This window comes from Squalius cephalus (assembly GCF_949319135.1).
Source record: "Squalius cephalus genome assembly, chromosome: 20".
Taxonomy (NCBI): Eukaryota; Metazoa; Chordata; class Actinopteri; order Cypriniformes; family Leuciscidae; genus Squalius; species Squalius cephalus.
The window spans coordinates 30157105-30177171 of NC_137141.1; the positions used below are offsets into that span (position 1 = coordinate 30157105).

At 37.5% G+C, this 20067-nt stretch overlaps 1 protein-coding gene across 1 annotated transcript in view; it reads right to left on the bottom strand.

Annotated features, from left to right (window-relative positions):
- Positions 1 to 3533: 3533 nt before the first annotated feature.
- tmem260 (transmembrane protein 260) overlaps positions 3534 to 20067 on the bottom strand; it is a 40006-nt gene continuing 23472 nt past the window's right edge. Inside the window, exons 5-16 of the mRNA XM_079853766.1 lie at positions 18846 to 18959; positions 18138 to 18317; positions 17965 to 18005; positions 16270 to 16356; positions 14347 to 14455; positions 14087 to 14259; positions 11208 to 11379; positions 10967 to 11106; positions 9596 to 9772; positions 6080 to 6133; positions 5886 to 5970; positions 3534 to 4386 (exon numbers count right to left, since the gene is read on the bottom strand). Of these exons, the coding sequence (XP_079709892.1) occupies positions 4132 to 4386; positions 5886 to 5970; positions 6080 to 6133; positions 9596 to 9772; positions 10967 to 11106; positions 11208 to 11379; positions 14087 to 14259; positions 14347 to 14455; positions 16270 to 16356; positions 17965 to 18005; positions 18138 to 18317; positions 18846 to 18959 (1587 nt within the window). The 3' untranslated portion in view covers positions 3534 to 4131. The remainder of the gene's footprint in view (positions 4387 to 5885; positions 5971 to 6079; positions 6134 to 9595; positions 9773 to 10966; positions 11107 to 11207; positions 11380 to 14086; positions 14260 to 14346; positions 14456 to 16269; positions 16357 to 17964; positions 18006 to 18137; positions 18318 to 18845; positions 18960 to 20067) is intronic.

A 20067-nucleotide genomic window follows, 5' to 3' on the forward strand; every position in this document is an offset into this window, starting at 1 on the left:
AAACAGTATGCATGAGTGATATAAGTTACAGCTACGGTCCAGACTGCCTGCAAAAGTTGCCGAAATCCAATTTTTTTTTTTGCTTGGATCTGTCTTTTACATAACAGTAAGAACAGCACAAGCTATATGGAATCTGATCTTTTCGATTCTGATTTGGGCCACTTACGTACATGGTCATATATCAGATACAGGTCTGAAGTTTTGCAATGAGACCTCAGTCTGAACGGTCATATCACAATTCTTCATTCATCACAATTCTGCACTGATTGGAGTCACTCCAAAGATTTTACATACTGGTAGTTCGGTCACTCAGTGAATATGGAAGACGGCAGTGAAGTTAGTCAGTGGAGGGACGGTGAGCTGTTACACTCATAAGAATATATCACTCATAAGTTACACAGCTCTCTAAACAAGCAAAACTTGGAAAAACTGCACAAGAAAAAATTGTCTGCTTCCTCCCTCCTTCCTTATCGCCTACACAACAAATTCACTGGCTTCAGCGGCACATCACCTTATAAATGAACGCTTAAACACTTACTTCAGTAACTTCTGTGTTTACTTAAATATGACACACTCGAATCTGATATTCCACGTATAGAAAATAATCTGTACAGCCAAAAAAAGAAAGAAATCATTTGGCAGCTCGTCCTGTTACTAAGATGTTTAAATAAGGTCTTCTTTGATATTATTGTATACAGAGCTGTTCAACTGTGTTTCTTGAGGGCTAATGTCCTGTAGACTTCAACTCTAATCAAACACTCCTGATCAACGTCTTAAGGATTACTAGAGAATTACAAGCAGGTTAGATTGATCAGGTTTGGAAGTAAACTCTGCAGGACAATGGCCCTTCAGGTGTTGAAGAACTCTGGTCTATCATTTGTTCCCAGGGAGAAAGACCTACCTATAGTACCATTAAACAACTTCTGTCCTGGACCCTAAAAAATCTAAGTTATGGGCCTTTCCTAAACTACAGAGCTGGTGGGAGCAACTTACGGTGGAATTGATAAATGAATAAAAACAAGATATACCTTGGTTCAATCCTCTACACTATGAATATTTGGGGGTCTTTTGGGAGTTAAATTGGTTGAAAGCAGTTGTCACTCCTATAAATGACCAAAGTCTACATGTTCAGAATAAGATTAAGTGTTCAGGTATCCACAGGCTTTCAAACACACTCACATACAGTACACACATTGCCTACACTGAAATCATCAAAGGGACCCAACCTACTGTCTAGAAGCACTCACAATTCATCTATTGATTCAATGGCTCCTCCATGGCCTCATTTCTATCAGGGCTTTCCAAAGACTCCGGGAACAACACAGACATGAGCTGCTCAGTGTCACCCCCAGTACAGCAGCCCATAGTTTTCATCTCTTCCCACTCAACCAGCTTCCAAAGCCCACCCCAGACAGTCAACCACAGCTATGTGTGTCCAAGGCCAGGGATTAAACACAGGTTCAAGAATCAATCCAGAGAAATGGAGACAATCTCTGCCTCAGCCTAATCCCTCTCATATCTCGTTCCATTGTTCAGAGGTTTAATGAAGAAAGATATGAGGATATGGAGAAGGCAGAATTTAGGAAGAGGGATGATAGTGAGGCAGATGACAGGTCTTTGGGGATTGTTTGTAGGGTCAAAAACAGAAGGGTTATATTGGAGCGCAGTGAGAAGATAAGGGCCAGGCAGCATCTCTAACAGTGGGTTTTCTTCTGGCAGAAAGAGATTCAGTACAGTTTCTGAGATCTTTGGTCGAGCTACCTTAGGAGAGGGATGTCCAGTCCTGCACCTGAACGGCCACCTTCCTCCAACCCCACATCTAAACTGACAAATCAATGTCTTCAGGATTTTTATAAACTTCCAGGCAGACGTTTGGAGCTAAACCCTGCAGGAAGGTGGGAGCAGAGCTGGACAACCCTGGTACCCCAGGTTCCTTCATACACAAATTCATACACAGTCATTGACTGACTGGGCAGGAAGACAGTGGCCTTCGGTTACAGACACAAGAAAAGCATGTCTAAACAGAGAGCGATCTGCCACACTGGACAAGTTTCTTTTCTTCCAGTCTGAAATGTGACACATGCATTATAGCCAATTCCACATATTGTGTCTCCATCCTCCTCCACTGTCCTCCATCCCTTCCTTTCACTCCCTCAGCAGGAGGAAGTAGAGGAGATTGGCCCCGCAGCTAAAGCCCCCTTTTCAGGCCCGCTGCTGGCGAGGTCTATCGGCAAAGCATAGGGAGCGGAGGTGTCGCTTCTGCTATGGCATTTCGGACAGTATCTACTTCTCTCCGGGTGCGGAGGAGAAAGGAGAAACAGACGGGGTATTATCAGAGAGGGATGAGAGCAGCGAAGGCATTTTTGTCTTTTTATTCCCCTCCTAAGCCTCGGGCTTTGCTCCCAATCCGATTGGTCGATACAGCCAGGGATGTAAATGAAATGCAAAGAGGAATAAGGCTGGCTTCCCATGTTATGTGTGTGTGTGTGTGTGTGTGTGTAACTGCACTGCTCTCTTTGGCTCCTTCTCAGAGTTTACCACTCGTGGGCCTCTCTCTTACCTTCCCTTCTTTTGTCTCCAAGTCCCTGTGCTGCGATTTCATTTCTGTCTTGTCAGTGTCCATTCGCCTCTTTCTAGCTCTTCCCGTCTAACTCTGTCCTATCATGCCATGTACACCATCCTATGTACTTATTACTTCTCGCTTGCTTGTCTTTGCTCCCTCTCCCTGGCTGGGTTCTCAGCTCTTATCTGCTCAGGCACCCCACATTCCAGTGTTGCTGTGGCTCCCTGCCTGCATCCACGGTCACGGCGATTCCATGGGTTCACACAATCCCTCAGATGAGAGAGAGGCAAAAAACAGGGACGGAGAGGGACTGAGAGAAAGCAGCTCAGTGGAAGAAGAAATGAATGTACATGAGAAAGGGAAATGTTATATATATATATATATATATTGTGATAAGGTGTAGCTGACATCCTGAACTCAGGATGAAACCATTCTTCAAGAATCCAAAACCAGCTGATTGTCCCTGCCCTCCCCTTAATAACGTTTATCATTGTTTCTGTAAAGGTTTCGTCTTTTACACTGGTCATCAAGAGCCGACAACACAGAATCAAATTTGTTTATCTTACAAAGTAAGCAAAAACGCAATCAGAATGTAGAGTTCAATAATTGTTCAGAAACAAATAATAGTTGGCGGGCTCCCTAGGGGACTGTTGAAGACCTCTGCATTAAAGAGAATTAGAACTGTTTTGGAAAATGATGGGGTAGAGACAAAGCAGAAAAAAAAGAGACAGGGAAAAGGATGCTGCATTTTCAAATCTGTCCCAGATTAATGGGTCATTCTTAATCTCTTATGGTTGTGCCCACCCTCCCTCAATCTCAATCTCAGACCTTTGTGATCCTAAAGTGAGAGAGAGACATGCCTGACAGCAGGGGGCAAAGAATAATTACTCAAAAAGAGAAGAGAGGGAAAGATTGATAGAGGTGGGATTTGAGGTTCAGCACACCTTTGATCATCAACTCAATGGATATTAACATATTGAAAGTGTGAAATTTTATTACAAAAGAGACACACACACACACAAATATAGCAAATTCTATTAGAGTTTCACTTCAGATTCAGTTCAGAAGTTTGAGTCCCTTACATTCACTGTGGAAATTCTCCTCATGTAGGACAGAAATTGGCTAAGGTTAACAATAACAATGAAATAACAACAGCCATATTCTATGAAAAACAATAGGTCTTGGGTGTTTGACTTTAGCATGTTGAGGAAATATAATTAATCCCTGATTTTTGTAAAACTGACCAATAAATCATATTGTTAATGAAATTAAACTAAATGAATGTTACAATGATGCGGTTATGGATAAGTAGCTCATACCCTACAATATAAAAGATCTTAACTCTGACATATTGACCCATTTTAGCATTTTGAGTTCATTTTACTGTGAGATGAATCTCAGTGTAAAATACACATTAAACATGGTCTATGTATTTTCTCTTTATGGCTCTTTATATTTATAACCCTCCCTCTTACCTTCTTGTGCTATCTACACCTATGTGTCGTAGGTGTTTTCAGTGTTTTGAAGGCTCTCTGAGTTGTTTTAGACAATTTCTGTCACTTCCTGTGTCAACCCTTCCGTCTGTCTCTGAGTTTGTCCCGCTCTTTCCTGAGGTGTGTGATGATGGAGCGGATGGCTTTGCTCTGGGGATCGGTGGGTTCTCTCTGAAGGTAACGGCTGAAGTGGCGGATGCTGCGACTCAGGAGGGAATCCAGATCGTAACCTCTGCCCCCTGATTGGAGAAGACGTTCTGCGGCAAGAGCCAGGTTCTTATCCCAATTCGCTGGGTAGTCGACCTGGGCATCCACTATTTGACAATACAGCTGTTAATAAAAAAATACCACAAAGATTTCAATTAATTTAACTTAAAGATAATGTCGTCTATAATTTATGTTAACTGCTGACTCAATGTTGTATTTTAAAAACCTTTTAATATATTATATTATATATTTGTATAAGATTTAAAAGGTTATTTGCATAAGACTTAAAAGATTTTTAAAACAAAACATTGAATCAACGGTTAACATTAATTATAGAAAACATTTTATCACCAACTGTCATGATTTTAAAAAACTGCATTTAGTCTACAAATAATCTCACGTGACATAAGATACATGTTCATTTCCTGAAGGTAATAGCAGAGCTTGTAAGGTAGTAGCAAAAGAAAAGTGTTAAAGGTTTTAGGTAAGCTTAGGTTTTAGGTTTTGATTCTGTGTATAATGCTGCATTAGTGCTGCTTTGCTGCTGTAATGATGCTCAGTGTGCATCGTTTTCTGACATTAAAACATGAAAAAATTCAACATGCACATTTCTATTGAGTGAATTTTGGATGGTGAACATTCTATCAAAGTGTGCCAAATGGAGACTTTCAATCTTCAAACTTAAAGTTAAATGCACACCTAACTGAAATTATCAACAACAACAAAAAAAAGAGTTTAAACCAAATTACAAAAACCTGTTAAAGTCATAAAAAATGCAAGTAGCGACAGATTTCTCTTTCAAATTGTGATGCACACCCAAATAAATCCACGGAAGCTTGTTTCCTCCACAGAATAAAAATAAAATAAAAAAGGTAATTGTGAATATTTTATATCACAATTCTGACTTTTCCTCATCACATTTTCTCAAAAAGAGTTTTCATCTCGAAACTCTGACTTTTTTCTCAGAATTGTGTGATATAAACGATTGCGAGAGTTGTAAAGTCAGAATTGTGTGATATATTTTCCCTCAGAATTTGATTTGATAACTCACAATTGTGACTTTATATCTCACAATTCTGAGAAAAGAAGTAAGAATTGCAGGACATAAACTCAAAATTGCGGGGAAAAAAGTCAGAATTGTGAGATTGTAAGTCAATTACATTTTTTATTTTTTATTCAGTGGCAGAAACAAGCATCCGTATAAAACAGATGATCAAAGAAGAAAACATTTGTTGCTTGGTTTTATGTATCGGTTGTTGATTGGATTTTGAGATATGGGGCTATCAAAAATAGACGAAGATGAACTTAAGCTTGCAGGGGCAGGGTTTAAATGAATTGAAAAAATTGGAGAAGTCCTACATGCGTCACCAGAACGAAGTCTGTCATTTTCACTGGAAGGTCCAGTTATGACATTTTGATTAAACATTACAAGGTCAAAACAAGAAAAAAGAAAATTGCTCACAATAAGACATTTAACATGCATTTAGAAAAGGATAAGGGTAATAAGGATTTCATTTCATGCCGACTTTAAGAAGAAAAAGTTGAATATACTGAGACATTTATATAGCGCTGTTTTGCAAGCACTGTAATCCCAAAAATGTATGATGTAATTTCCTACTCACATAGTAAGACAGCTCATAGAGACGGGCCTGCTGTTCTCTTTCCATGTTCTCAGCCAGGTCAAATAGGAAGAAGGCTGTCTTCATCCTAAAAAGTAAAAGCACCTAAGTATAAACATGTAGCTATATATGAAGGTCTCGTGCCACTAAAACACAAGACCGAACAATGAATCTGGCAGCGATGAGGGCAGTATTACCTGGCCTGCCACATCTCCTCATTGGCAACTCTCTCCCAGGAGCCAGGGTGGAAGCTGATAGGGTGGAATAAAACAAAATCTATGTAATGTCATTTGATTTGCTATTTAGGGTGTGTTCACACTCTGCATGTCTGGTTGGATTAAAAACTAACCCTGGTGCGATTGCTCTGTTAGTGCGGTTCATTTGAATAAGTGTGAACGCTGCCATCCGAACCTTGGTGCACCAAATAAGTAGACGAGACCGCTGAAAAGATGGTTCTCAGTCCGCTTCCAAACCAACTCTGGTGCGGTTCAAATGAAATATGAAAGCAACATGGATCAAATACACGTAAACAAACCAAAAATGAAACATGATGTCACAAGATGTGACCCTAAAAAGGACAGAATGCTCAGTACAGGTGTCAGAACCGCGTCTCCTCGCAGCAGATCTTCGTTTGTGTGAGACGGAGGGATTCCTGCCACTGTTTTGAGTCCTTTACACATTTTATAAGCTCTTCACGAGTTCTCAGCTGGTCAAAATCCCATCACATGTAAGCTACGCACACACATCGAGCGCATTTAGCCCAGCACACAGCATTGTTTTGGATGTTCGGTAAGAAATATATACATAATAAAATCCGACTAGTCAGGTTGTGAACATATCCATATGCATTTAGGTTTGGTGTTAAAAATGGCAATGTGAACGCCAAGCGGACCAGAACTAAATGTTTTTTGATCTGAACCAAGCGAACCGAACTACAAGTGTGAACACACCCTTAGTTAATCTTCTGGATATTACGCCAAAGCTTCCTCTATGTGATCCTTTCATAAAATAACAAGTTGATGAAGTGTAATTTTGAAAGAAATAATTTTGTAAGCATTATTACTTTTTATGTATATTCAGATGGCATCAAAGCAGTCTTGTCGAGTACAGACTTGAAATACAAGCCAATAATCCAGCGAATCATATATTCTGCATATCTTCAAACCATACAACAGCTGATCTTCAACCTCGCCTGTCTTTGGAAGCTCTCTCTCTCTCTGTCTCTCTGGTGAACGACCCATATATTTCTGTATTTCTTCCTTTCCACTACATCGCTCATAAACGTGCGGCCTCTCCTTCAAAGGAATATTTTAGCGTGTGACTTCCCCGCTAATATTTGGCTGGCAGGCAGGGATGGACACGCTTGTAGTGGGTGAGAGGAGAGTAATGTCACACCATTCAACCCCGATTAACTTGCTGAATACCAGCCGGCTGCAGAGAGCCTCAGTGCTGGAGACTAGAACTAATTTCACTTTATACACAGATATTGACACGCCGCAGTTTAGAAAGTCATTAGGGTGGGGTCAGCGGACTAATAACGACTTTGAAGCTGGAAACGAAGGCTGTCTGCACAGCATGGAGTCAGAGCAGTGTTTAAGTACACTTTAATACCGATGAGGACTGAAAACACTTCAGTGGAGATGCATGAGGGGTGAGAATAATGCTGGGCCGCACCTGGTAATGATGCTCAGACTAGTGATGAACCTGACGGTAAATTGACTAGTATCATTTCAAACGTTTATTTACATATGCATTTATTCATTGGGCACATGCTTCATTTTATCAGTATGTGTGTACCCTTGGAATCGAACCCATAACCTAAGCAATTCTAGCCACAGGCTATACCAGTTCTCTACAGTATACTGCCCTAAAAAGGCAACAAGCTGAGCTGACATTGGAGTTAAGAAACATTGATTAAAAGTTTTGGAGCTGAATTTTGATCAACCTCATAATTTATTTACTTTACAAAATCGGAGCATAGCTGAGCCAAACCTGGCTGTTTGACAAAATGTGTAATTGACCATCTTGCCTATGTAGGGAACTACATAGTAGTTATTCTCTCCATTATCATAACGTTTCTATTCTATGGTTAAAAACAACTGGACCATGGACTTTTTAAGTATCCAAAAGTACTAATAGCCATGTTTATGGACATTCACCATGGAATTACCAAACTTATGTATCAATTGAAAGCTATGGTACATGAAAAAAGTAATTATTTAGTATCATGGTAGATATTATCACGTGAAACACGTGACTCTGCCTACATTTCTGCTAAACCTAGAATACGACGCTCCAAGTAAATTTTGCGGTGACTCGTTCGCAAGAGGCGCTATAAGCCATATAATTTTTTTCTCCACTGCAGATGACGTTTTTTTTTTAAACACCCTAGTGCAGGGGTTTTCAACCGGTGGTCCGCGGCGGCATTGCATGTGGTCCGTGACATGCATTCCAGCCTACGTAATTTCACTATTAAAATCACTTTTTTCCATAAAATTTCCAATGTATTTATAATGTAATAAATACATTGGCATTCAGTAAAGTGTCGAACCCATAAAAAGTAGAACCATTGTCCGCTTTACATAAAACAAATCACGACATGACCTTGTGTGAGTGAGTGAGTGAGTGGCGTTCACACCAAACGAAAATAGAGCGTCTAGCGCAAGTGATTTTCATGTCAAGTCAATGTAAAGACGCGTTTACGCGCATCTGGAGGTCCTGGGGCGCGAATGAGGCGTTTAGCGCGGCGCGGACGCGTGAATGAGGCGAATTATTTGAGAGCGAGAGAGAGAGAGAGAATTCTGATTAGTCGAGAGGATATATCGCGTTTAGGCTAAAAATAGGTTCGGCGCTTATCGCGGTTTGGAAAGAAACTGCATCTTGCAGTACATTTTAAACAAGGAAATATAGCGATTTGGCATGAAACGTTGATGGAGCAGTGAATAGGTTCAGTACACAGCAAAATTACATGACAAACTCTTTTTTTTTTTTTTTTGTAAAAATGCCATTTCCTCAATTCGACGTCCGACTGTGCTATCTGACAAAGGAATCCACACACTACACACACACACAATAGTGGGCCGCCGATTACTTGTTAGTCAGAATGGTGGTCCCTGGCACAGAACCAGTTGAAAACCCCTGCCCTAGTGTTATGAAAAAAAAAGTGGGTACATTTTGGCAAAATGACATTGCGACGCTTGTAGCATGTTTTACGACACTTTCAGTGTGAAATGTCCAGTGACTGGCACTAAACAGCTTGTTCAATTTTCTCTGACTGTTTTATTATGTTGGTTGTTGTATGTATCATGGCAGTTCGGAAATGAGATGCCCGGTGAGTGGTGCTAAACGGTTAATGCTGTATCATGTGAGCTACTGAGCAAGTTTACTCATCAGAAAAGCCATATATGGAGCTGGTTATGTGATGCAAATGTCAAAATGTATTAGTTTAAAAATCATGCACAGTGGTAAAAGTGTTTTGAGGTCATGACATAGTATTGTGCAAGGAACTGTACAAATGTAACTCTTAATTTATCAATAATCTGCTCTTTTAATTATAATTAGTTTGAAACTGAATCAAATTTGTTGGCATTTTACTGCATCTAGTGTTCATTTCAGCTGGAAACATTTCAATCTACATATTAACAGAACATATTATGGCCTACAAGGTCATAAAGTCATTCCCTAGTTAACCACAAACAAAAATGACGTGCTACCTGTCATGTGGCTGGCTCCAGTTGTAAAGGTCAAGTGTTTTTTGCGCCCATTTTTCAGGGTCAAAAGGGGTCTTGACAGGCACCAACTGCTCACAGACGCCCCAGGGCCAACGAGAGAAACTCCTCTCCCAGCTGGGGTCACCCTCGGTTAGACCGATGCATACAAACACAGGCCTGCTGTAGACAAACCCAGAGCAAAGACTGACCATCAGTCAGAACAACATGGCATCGCTCTGAGTGCAGGGTTTTTAATGAGTGGGTAAAACTTCGGAATAATGTTCATTAGTTAAACTATAACAACACATGTTATTACATGATATAATGCTTTCCTGATCTATGTACATTCAAATAATGACCTACTGATCAACAGTTAATGTACATTCAAATCGCAAATGAAGTTGCGATATATATTCATTATTAAAGGTACATAAAACAAAGATCTCTTTATGTTGTATATAATGAACAGTAACATTGCTTGTTGTTGTTATAATGTTAACACTTAACTTATTATTAAAAATTGCTGCTATAGAGTGTTTGGTAATACTGTATTTTACATTATATGTCGTTACTATAGAAATAACTATAAATTATGCATAATTACATGCAACTAACCCCAAACCAAAACCTAATCCTAACCCTATAGTAAGTAGACATAGTTAATTAATATTACTCTTTAACACAGACACCTTCAAATAAAGTGTAACCGAGTGTTTGGCTGCTGTTTGTTACCGAGCAACATGTTTAATGGCACTCTAAGAAAACTAAAATAAATTGGTAAAATAAAAAGTATAAATCTATACTTTCATTATCTGCATAATCCAGCCTAGATGGAACAAAGTAAAAAAAACATTAAAATGGATGAAAAAGATACTATAGAAACAGGTACTATTACATGTAATATAAAAATTGAAGTATTTAGAAGTAGACTGAGAAACTGAGTAAAAGCTTCTTAGCCTGTCTGTTTTGTTAGAGCCATTACAGATCTTAAATCATGGGATACACCTGGCAACTGTCTCTCTTAACTAAACAAGCAGGTTGCTGCTTGTTTTTCTCAAGTATTTATTCCTTATTCTCTCCGTTCTGCTTCCCAGGGAAATGATTGTCGTGTTTATTGCCCCCCTCTCAGAGGCCGGGAGCTTTACCAAGGAAATACTGCCGTCTGGTGGAGGGAGGCAGAACAGATTGAGCATTTGCTTTGCTCTTCCAGTGTGGTATAAGGGCTAATAGAAGATGTGTAATTGGTTTGCTAAACTCCAGTGCATTCAGCAATAGTAAAAATATACACAAATTACAATTTAAATGAGAAAGTCAGTGGATATATACATTGAGGGCCTTTGAATGTGAACATAGACCAATGTGTGTTAATCTTACTGCAGATTGTGCTTGAGAAACTGCTCAATGCTGAACGTTTTCTTTTCTGTGGTGTTGACCGGATCCCACCAGCGGCCAGGAAACGTGACTCCAGGCAAGTGCTTCTGGAGTTTTGCCACATACCAGCTATATGTCATCATCTGCGTAATATAATGACAGTTTTTACAAGTTTACAATTGAAAAACAGTGATAGAGTAGTATATATATGGCTGAAATAAATGAGACATGCTGGATTACAGACCTCCTGGTCAACAAGGCTGAGGTCGGGCCGGAGACCCTGGCAGTAGTGGAGGTAGCGAAGCGTGTTTCCCGGGAGATCGCCACGAGTCAGAACCAACGAGCCCTCAGGAAATGACATCACAACCTCACGAGCAAACCTGTCCACGACGTCATTACCGCTCTGATCACACTCTCTGTCCACACACACACAGACAGAAAAAAACACTTTGAAAATACCAAGTATAAAATGTAGCATGAAAACACTTGAGTGGCAGTCAGGGGTTAAATTGCATGACAACAGCATTTTGTATAATGTATAATTATCTATAAACAGCAGAGTTTTTTATTTTTTTACTCTTTGATGCCAAGGACCCTGAATCAGAGTTATCATTACATAAAAACTAAAATTATTATTTAAAAAATTAAATTTTAAAACCAAAATTACTATTACAATTTTTCTTTTTCCTAATTGAAAAAGATTAAATAAAATAAACAAATATTTGCAAGAAAAAACGTTGCAAAAATGTTCAACTAAAATAAATGGAAATAAATAAAAATTAATTATTGCTAAGTAGTGATATATAAAAAATTAAAATGACAAAAACACATTAAAATTACTAAATAAAAAAAATATATAAAATAAATATTTTTAAAAAGCAGATTCAAATCTGAATAAAAACTATAATAGAATATAAATTATATTGTGCCAAATATGATCCTCTTAAGAGAGGCTCTTCCTACAATATAAATCTAAATATTTTCATGTATGTATTAATATTATATAAATATGAATTGCTTTACATAACACATTTTAATGAAATATTTCAAAGACAACAAAATTACATATTGCTTTATAAATTAAACAATTGCCTTTTATATTGTTATTGCAAACTAAAGAAAATTGTTAAAATATTATCTTAAATATATTTTATCAATATTTTAGGTGAACATTTCTACCTAAAAATACCACCTAGCAACCCCCTTTTGTTTATTTATTCATTTATACATTGTGGTACATCAAAAAATATGATTAAATACTGTTCTTTTGAGAACTAATTTAGGGGGAAAACATACGTGGACTTTTTATTTGTTTATTCTTCATAGAAAATGTGTGTATATGGTAAACAAAAGGGTTTACATAAGTAATTGTTGCTCTTTTATGTGTAATTGTGGAGAGTCACCAGCAGATTTTAGTAATGACTGAACCTCCGAAATCCCAATTTTGGCTAATAATGCCTGTTTGTTAAAGTCTTTAGTAAAACAAAGTTTGTTGTAGAACCTTTAGGAAATTTGCAAGCTGAAAGTGATACAAATGTTTGTGTAAAAGTACATGCACATTTATTCACAAATGCTTCAACCACATCAGCAGTGATGTTTACTCTGAAGAGTTTGCACAAAAGTGTAAGGATCCATGACATTCTCTTTCTTCCAGCTGTTCTGAAGTCAGTTCCTGTGTTTCTCTGTGAGCAGTGATGAGGTGGAACATCTCTCGGCTGTAATCAGTCTTGGACAGGTGTGATGAGCGCTGACAAGAGCGTCAGTCTCAACACTGATCAAAGCGCCAGTTTGTGTCAGCGATGTACCAAACCTCACCGCTCTAATCTACATGACTGCCGTGGCTAGGATGTCTAATCAAGCACAGAACTCGGCTGCTTTAATCTGCATGACTAGCGTGGCCAGGACGGCTAATCAAGCATAGAGTCAAAGCTGCAGAAGAGTGCAAGAGAGCTTTTGCTTTGATGTGTGTTGAAGCATGGAGGAAATGAGGAATTCAGAGAGTGACTGCCATGGTCTGGATGATCGACCACAAATATACAAAAAACTCAAACGTTCAAAGGTTCAGTGAGTCTGAGATGTTGCAAAATAATGCAGTACTGCACATTGATAGGCCCACTGCAAAATAATCAGTATTTGACAGCAAATAATACATGATATCTACATTTGTTTGGATTTTCTAATCTAGATCTACAATAAAAAAAATGGATATTTATGCTTTTTTATTTTCTGCACTGATTATGGGGAGAAATCATGGCTGAATTCAATAGATGGAATGGACATAAATACTATAAGTAAGGGCTAATGGCAGGTGGTCAATATCACAAAAACTTTCAAAAAAGAGACAATACGAGAAATTATATATTAAACAGCTCTATGTAGGAAACCAAACAATTATACAAAATGTTTGAACTGATATTTTAGCCTTTTGTTGATATTCAATATCATAACTGTCTCTCAAGCTCACAAAGGCAGCATTTATTTGACCAAAATATTGTAAAATATTATTACAATTTTAAAAAACTGTTTTGTATTTTAATATATTTTAAAATGTCATTTATTCCTGTGATCAAAGCTGAGTTTTCAGCATCATTACTCCAGTCTTCAGTCACATGATCCTTCAGAAATCATTCTAATCTGCAGATTTTGCTGCGTTTTCAATGTTCAAAACAGTTGTGCTGCTTAATATTTTTGTGGAAACCCTGATACATTTTGTTCAGGATTTATTTCAAATAGAAATCTATCATAACATTATAGATGCTTAGCCATATTTACCAAGACATACACAAAACGCTTCATGTAAAAGGCCACATGGGGACTTTCTGAGAACACATTTAAATGAGGACAAAAGCGAATTATCAGAAACCTTCTCGTCTGAACACTTTCACAAATAAAATCTCTTACTGTTGTGCTGTTCAACAAATCAGTATGAAAAAAATTTCTCTAGCCATCATGTGTGAAGCTGCCTTAATAGAAATGTCTCTTGTCTTTCCAATAAATAAAAAAGATCTCCATTTCAAAAGCATTTAAGGTATTTTAAATTTTGAAAGGTAAATAAAAGACGTCTGAATAGATTTATAGCGTCCACTGGCACCCTGTGTAAGTGACTGTGTGTGAACGGTTCACCTGTGGTTTGAGCTGATCATGTGTGAGATGAGGCCTGCAGTGAGTATCCAGGCTCCTGTGTTCCACACCGTCCCCCGACTCAGACGCCCGTTCAGCCAACACACAGCCCAGCTCAGACCCAGACCAGCCAGAACACACACCCCAGCATCAGCCTGCAGCCAGAAGCGCTCCACCTACACATGCAGTACATACATTGAAGTGAAATATCTTACATTATAGAAGACATAATTGTTAGAACTGTGTCTTAAACTTGAACTCACCACTCCCAGGAGAAGAGGCTTCTCAATGTTCAGGTTTGCTCTCCAGGCAAAGAACACAGAGTAGATGCTCACCATGGTGACAATCAACCAGACAAAAACACAGTGCAGTCTGGGGGCCACATACAGTAAAAAAGAAAATTATGATGATGATGTTGACTTATATGAATACATTGAAACTACATTTGATATACAGTATGACAGCAAAACAATTGGTATGTATATTAGTCAGTTGCCTGTGAGTTTTAAAGGTATAGTTCACCCAAAAATGAAAATTATGTCATTATTTACTCGCCCTGAAGTTGTTTCTTCTGCTGAACACAAATGAAGATATTTTGAGGAATATGGGTAACCAAACAGTTGATGGACCCCATTGATTTCCATAGTAGGAAAATAGGAAAGTCAATGGTGTCCATCAAATGTTTGGTTACTGACATTCTTCAAAATATCTGCTTTTGTGTTCAACAGAAGAGAGAAATTCATTCAGGTTTGGAACAACATGAGGATGAGTAAATGATGAAAGAATTTTCATTTTTGGGTGAACTATCCCTTTAAGTAATATCAGATGAACATAATTGCTTGTGTACTGAATATCAGAATGAATGTGATATTGATATTGCTTTCATTCAGTTCTATAAACAAGAAGATAATATCTAGTAATGAACATTTATGGTTAGCTAATTTGTTGCTTTTATCCATGCCGACATGTTTAAAGGGATAGTTCACCCAAAAATGAAAAAATGTCATTAATTGCTCATTTTTGAAACACAAATGAAGATGTTTTAAATGAAATCTGAGAGATTTATGTCCCTCCATTGACAGCTACGCAACTACCACTTTGTTGCTACCATATCTGATGTATGAGTTGATGAATGATGTGAATAAAAGCCTAAATTCAATCTGTTCATCATATAAAGTTATCGAGTCTCTTAAGAAAATTTGGACTAAACCGCTCAATACATATGGATTAGTTTTTCAATCTTTTTATGAACTTTTTATATAGCTGTCAATGGAGAGACAGAAATCTCTCAGATTTCACTAAAAAGATCTTCATTTGTGTTCCGAAGATAAACGAAAGTCTACGGGTCTGAAACGACATGAGGGTGAGTAATAAATAATCCCTTTAATGAAATAACTAAATCTAGTCAAAATAGTAAAACTAAATTATTTTATTTAATTATTAAAAATTATTAAATTATTGTATTTTACAGCCATAATTACATTTACAAACACTAAAACTTTCAACACCACTTCTCCAATCCGATTACTGGACCAGAATTAGCCATTGTAACAATATACACTTTCAAAATTTTGGGGTCAGTAAGTTTTTTTTTTAAGGAATTAATACTTTTATTCAGCAAGGATGCATTACATTGATCAAAAAGAACAGTGAAGACATTTATAATGGTATGTACTACAAATACTGTTCTTTTGAACTTTCTATTCCTGTCATTATCTATAATCTAAATAAAGAATAAATCTTTAAAAATATTTATTAAAATATAATACAATTATTTTAAATTGTAGAAATACTTCACAATATTACTGTTTTTACTGTATTATTGGTCAAATAAATGCAGCTTTCATGAGCATAAGACATTTGTTTCAAAAACATTTAAAAATTTAACCAACCCCTTGTTAAACATCTGTGCCACTAGCAGCACCACATGGAGTTGCAAAAAAGATCAATTCAAACAGGTTTCCGACAAATTGGTAGTTCTGCCATTGGTTGAGCCAGAAGAGGAAATGTTGGACCGCTCAAAAAACCAAAGCGACGTTTTGAAAGCTGCACACTGCCCTAGTGTTTACCTTTACAGCAGTCTCTCCACATGAACTAAACTTCAGAATCAGATTGTGTGGCTTTTCTTCACTTCAGTGGCATTAAGCATTCAACTGATGGTCAGATCTCATTCAGTTATGTCTTACCTGCTCCGGGAAGACAGCAAAATGCCTAGAACTGTCAGCGCTAGTACTGGGGAAGACAGATCATTCACACAGTGATTCCACTGAGCCCTGAGACACAGGAGACACACTTATCAATACACCCACTATGTCTTTGTGATGGACAGAGACTCAAACTCAAAGTGCTGTGAGTGAGTGAGAGTGTCTGAAAGTGTTTTTCAACATTAAGTGCAGTTTTGTGACAGCCTTCCCTTCTATCTGTATCCCAAACCCAGTCAATGGCCAATTTCCCCGCTGAAAGAGATAGTGCCTGTGCCTTAATACCCATCTCTCTCTGACAGCTTATTTAAGCGTCGTGTGAAAGCGTGCGTGTGTGAGAGAGAGAGAGTGTTTGAGCTCCTTATGGCAGGTTTATGCTGTGACATGCTTGTTGTGTTCCCCTCTCTCGTTCTCACCTGTCCATCATGCTATGTGGCAGCTGTGGGGGGTGATGGGAAACGGCTGATTGGTACTAGCGGGACATAAGCTAAGCTGTCTCTCTGGGGACACCCAAACGTTTGATGAGGGTGGGCTGAGGAGACGACCCGAGCCTCGCATGATGTCTTACACTAGCGTCATCAGAAGCGCTGTGAACATCACTGATCATTTCAAAGCCAGTGCAACACAACAGATTTGTTATTCCTAGCAGGTTCAGCTTTGCTGTTTTAGAGGGAAGGCTATGGAAGGGGTATTAACAGAGTCATTAGTCTTTATTAAAGCTAATACTTAATATAACACAGAACAAATTTTTTCTTGGTTGATCATGAAAAAAGTAAGGTAAATATGTATATAAATTGAATAAATTAAGATTTAAGATTTGACATTTGAAAATCTCACAGTCAAGATGAACTAATTGTGAAATGTATTGATTACAACATTACATTCCAACATTACTAATGTATAAAATCAGGGTTAGAACCTAGTTAATACCCAGTTATTGTAATTACTATCATAAAGTCATAGTATCTTGGGGAACAGGACTGTAAAATAAAGTGCTACATGATATGGTGAGCTGTTGCCTTGCACAAAATGAGTATTTTAATATAAAATTATAGTAATATTTTAGTATTAAATTACAATTCATAATTGCAGTTACAATATCAAGGGATATAATCAACAGTTATTATTTTTCTCACAATCCTGCAACATTTACATGATAACAATGTACTAAAAACGAAGTTTTTCCTTTGCGTTTTTCGCATACAGACGGCAACGTTGTCAAAATGATCCCCGTTTGCACGGATCTGTGAAAACGATTAAAAACACTGTATTATTCATTCCAGGCCAGTAGTTGGCGATGTCATGTTGCAAGAAGCACTATGCACCTATAGACTAAACACGTAATAGCATATACGCTAATTAGCATTTTCAAAAGTTTACGTTTTCAGGCCCCCAAAACGCTGTTGTCATGAAAATGAACGGCCTAAATGCATAAAAAGTTGACAGTTTTTAGTTGAAAATGGTGTGGTGTAAATGGCCCCTAAATGGTAACAATTGTATCATTGTAGTATTTGCATAGTGAATCACAACTTTTGTGTTCCTGTTGTTGCATATATTTTTATATGATATGTAACATATGAGATATGTTTTGTTTTTTGGCCACTACATAATTCTCAAACTCATATTTCCTTCTGGAAATTAAAATAAAATCATTCATCAAATCAATTTTGTTACACTCACCGTAACATATTTTGGAGGCTCAAATTTTCATCTGTTTTTGCCTGAAGCCAAAGAAATCCACATGTGGTGCATTAGTTTCAGAAAATAAACACAGCATGAAAACCTCATATCCAAGTACATATACTGTATTTAATCTTTTTTAAATGATAAAAGACTAATGAACGTGTGTGTACCAGACTGAAGGTGCCGTATTCAGCTCGGAGCAGGTGTGTGAGGAGGCCGTGGAGAGACGTCTGGTCTCCCCAGCTCCAGCGAGCTCTGTTGAGGTAGGAGGAAATGGGCAGGTAGATGTAGGGCACAAAGCCAGCCAGGAAACACATCCCCAAAGACACCAGACCAATAAAGGACAAACCCTGTGGGAAATACATGTCACTTGTAATGGATAGATTCTTTCAAATGCCAAATGTTCAAATTTGCATACATGGACATAACACTTGTACAACACACTCATCTGGGAACAATTTCCTCTATGGCTTTGCACTGCTTTCAACTGTAAGTACCAGTGCCTTTAGATCTTCAGTTATGAATACTAATCTCATGGTTTTTAACTATTCAAATAGACACTAATACCAAACTAAACACCAAAAAGTTTTTTTTTTTTTTGTTATATAAATTGATTTAAAATACATAGTAATTTGTTTATATACTGTAATTCTTTCCCTTTTTTATGGCTTTCAAAATTTTGCATAAAACCATACCTAAATGTACATCTCTCTAGACCTGTTTTATTTATTACATGACGTGGCATAAGGGAATGATATCACCAAATATAAAAGGTTTTTAAATTGCACTATTAATTTATTACCTACTATTACCTTACTGTGAAAAGCTGACAAATTAGGCGTTGAACCCTGTACCGCTGAGTGATTATCAATACTTACATTATGAGTGTAGAGGTGCAGGAGGGCCCAGGGAATTATGATGACCACATACAGGACCAGTGTGTGCTGATTACACAGGCTCAGCCCACAGAACAGCGCCCCCCATTGAGCAAACTGAGAAAAGCAACAAAACAAAAATACATGAATGCACCTTACACCTTGAGCATTACTCAAGCAGGCTCAGCATTACTGAGTATCAAATGGTTTGGACTGTAGTAGGAATTCACCGTAATTTCAGCTACCGAATATTCCCGGCCAAAACAGCTATTTTTGGTTTTGATCCAAATGGTTTAGGAGGGCTAAAATCAGTGACCGAAACAGACATTTAATCTGATGGCACGTATTGACTGTGTTCAGCATCTATTTCGTGCACAAACCATGGATAAGCTACAACAGTTAGCTGTGTAGACACTAGCTGTGGATCGACAATATTAATTTCTCGATTTTAATGATATGGTTTCTTCTAATATCTTTTAGTTTGTGCTGTTTTTTCTGTTGATGATGCATGAACAAAACTTCACAACATTTTTGTAGCACGCCTGCCATCCAATAATTTAAAAAAGCTTTGTGCTTTGTAACTTTTAATATGAAGCAAAATCTCAACTTTAAAATACTGTCAAATTTATTAGGAAATTCAAACAGTAAATGTCGTTTTGGTGCTCTCTAATACAGCTGTAGCGCCTCAGTTCAAGCGGCAGCATGGATCAAGAGCACATAAACAGATCATCTCCTCTTTACTACTAGTTACAGCACAAAATAAACATGGGTGAACACCAGAAGGTATGTTACCTAAATGAATCCTGTCTCACATAATCACTCACTCAGTGTTTAAACCGGGGAAAGACGTCAATTAAACTTTACGTTACATTTACCTCAATAAAGCTATTCAATATCCATAAACTCATTAGTTAGCTAGAAAAAATAACTCAATAGAAGAGCATTTTGCTAAATAAATGCATTGTATTACATATTCATTATATTTTAACTTAACCTGTTAGTGATGTTTTCATTATTTAATGCATGTTTGAATAAAGCTGTCATGAAAACAAGTTATTACAGTTTATTGTTGTTTAAATGTTTATATTTCATCAACAAACTGGAGTAGAAACTATTCTGTTATGTAAAAAGTTGATATAAAAACAGCAATTTAAATCTTTGTACAACTCAGTTAGCCATTTGAGTGTTGATTATTAAATAAGTTTGATTAATTCATTGATTATTC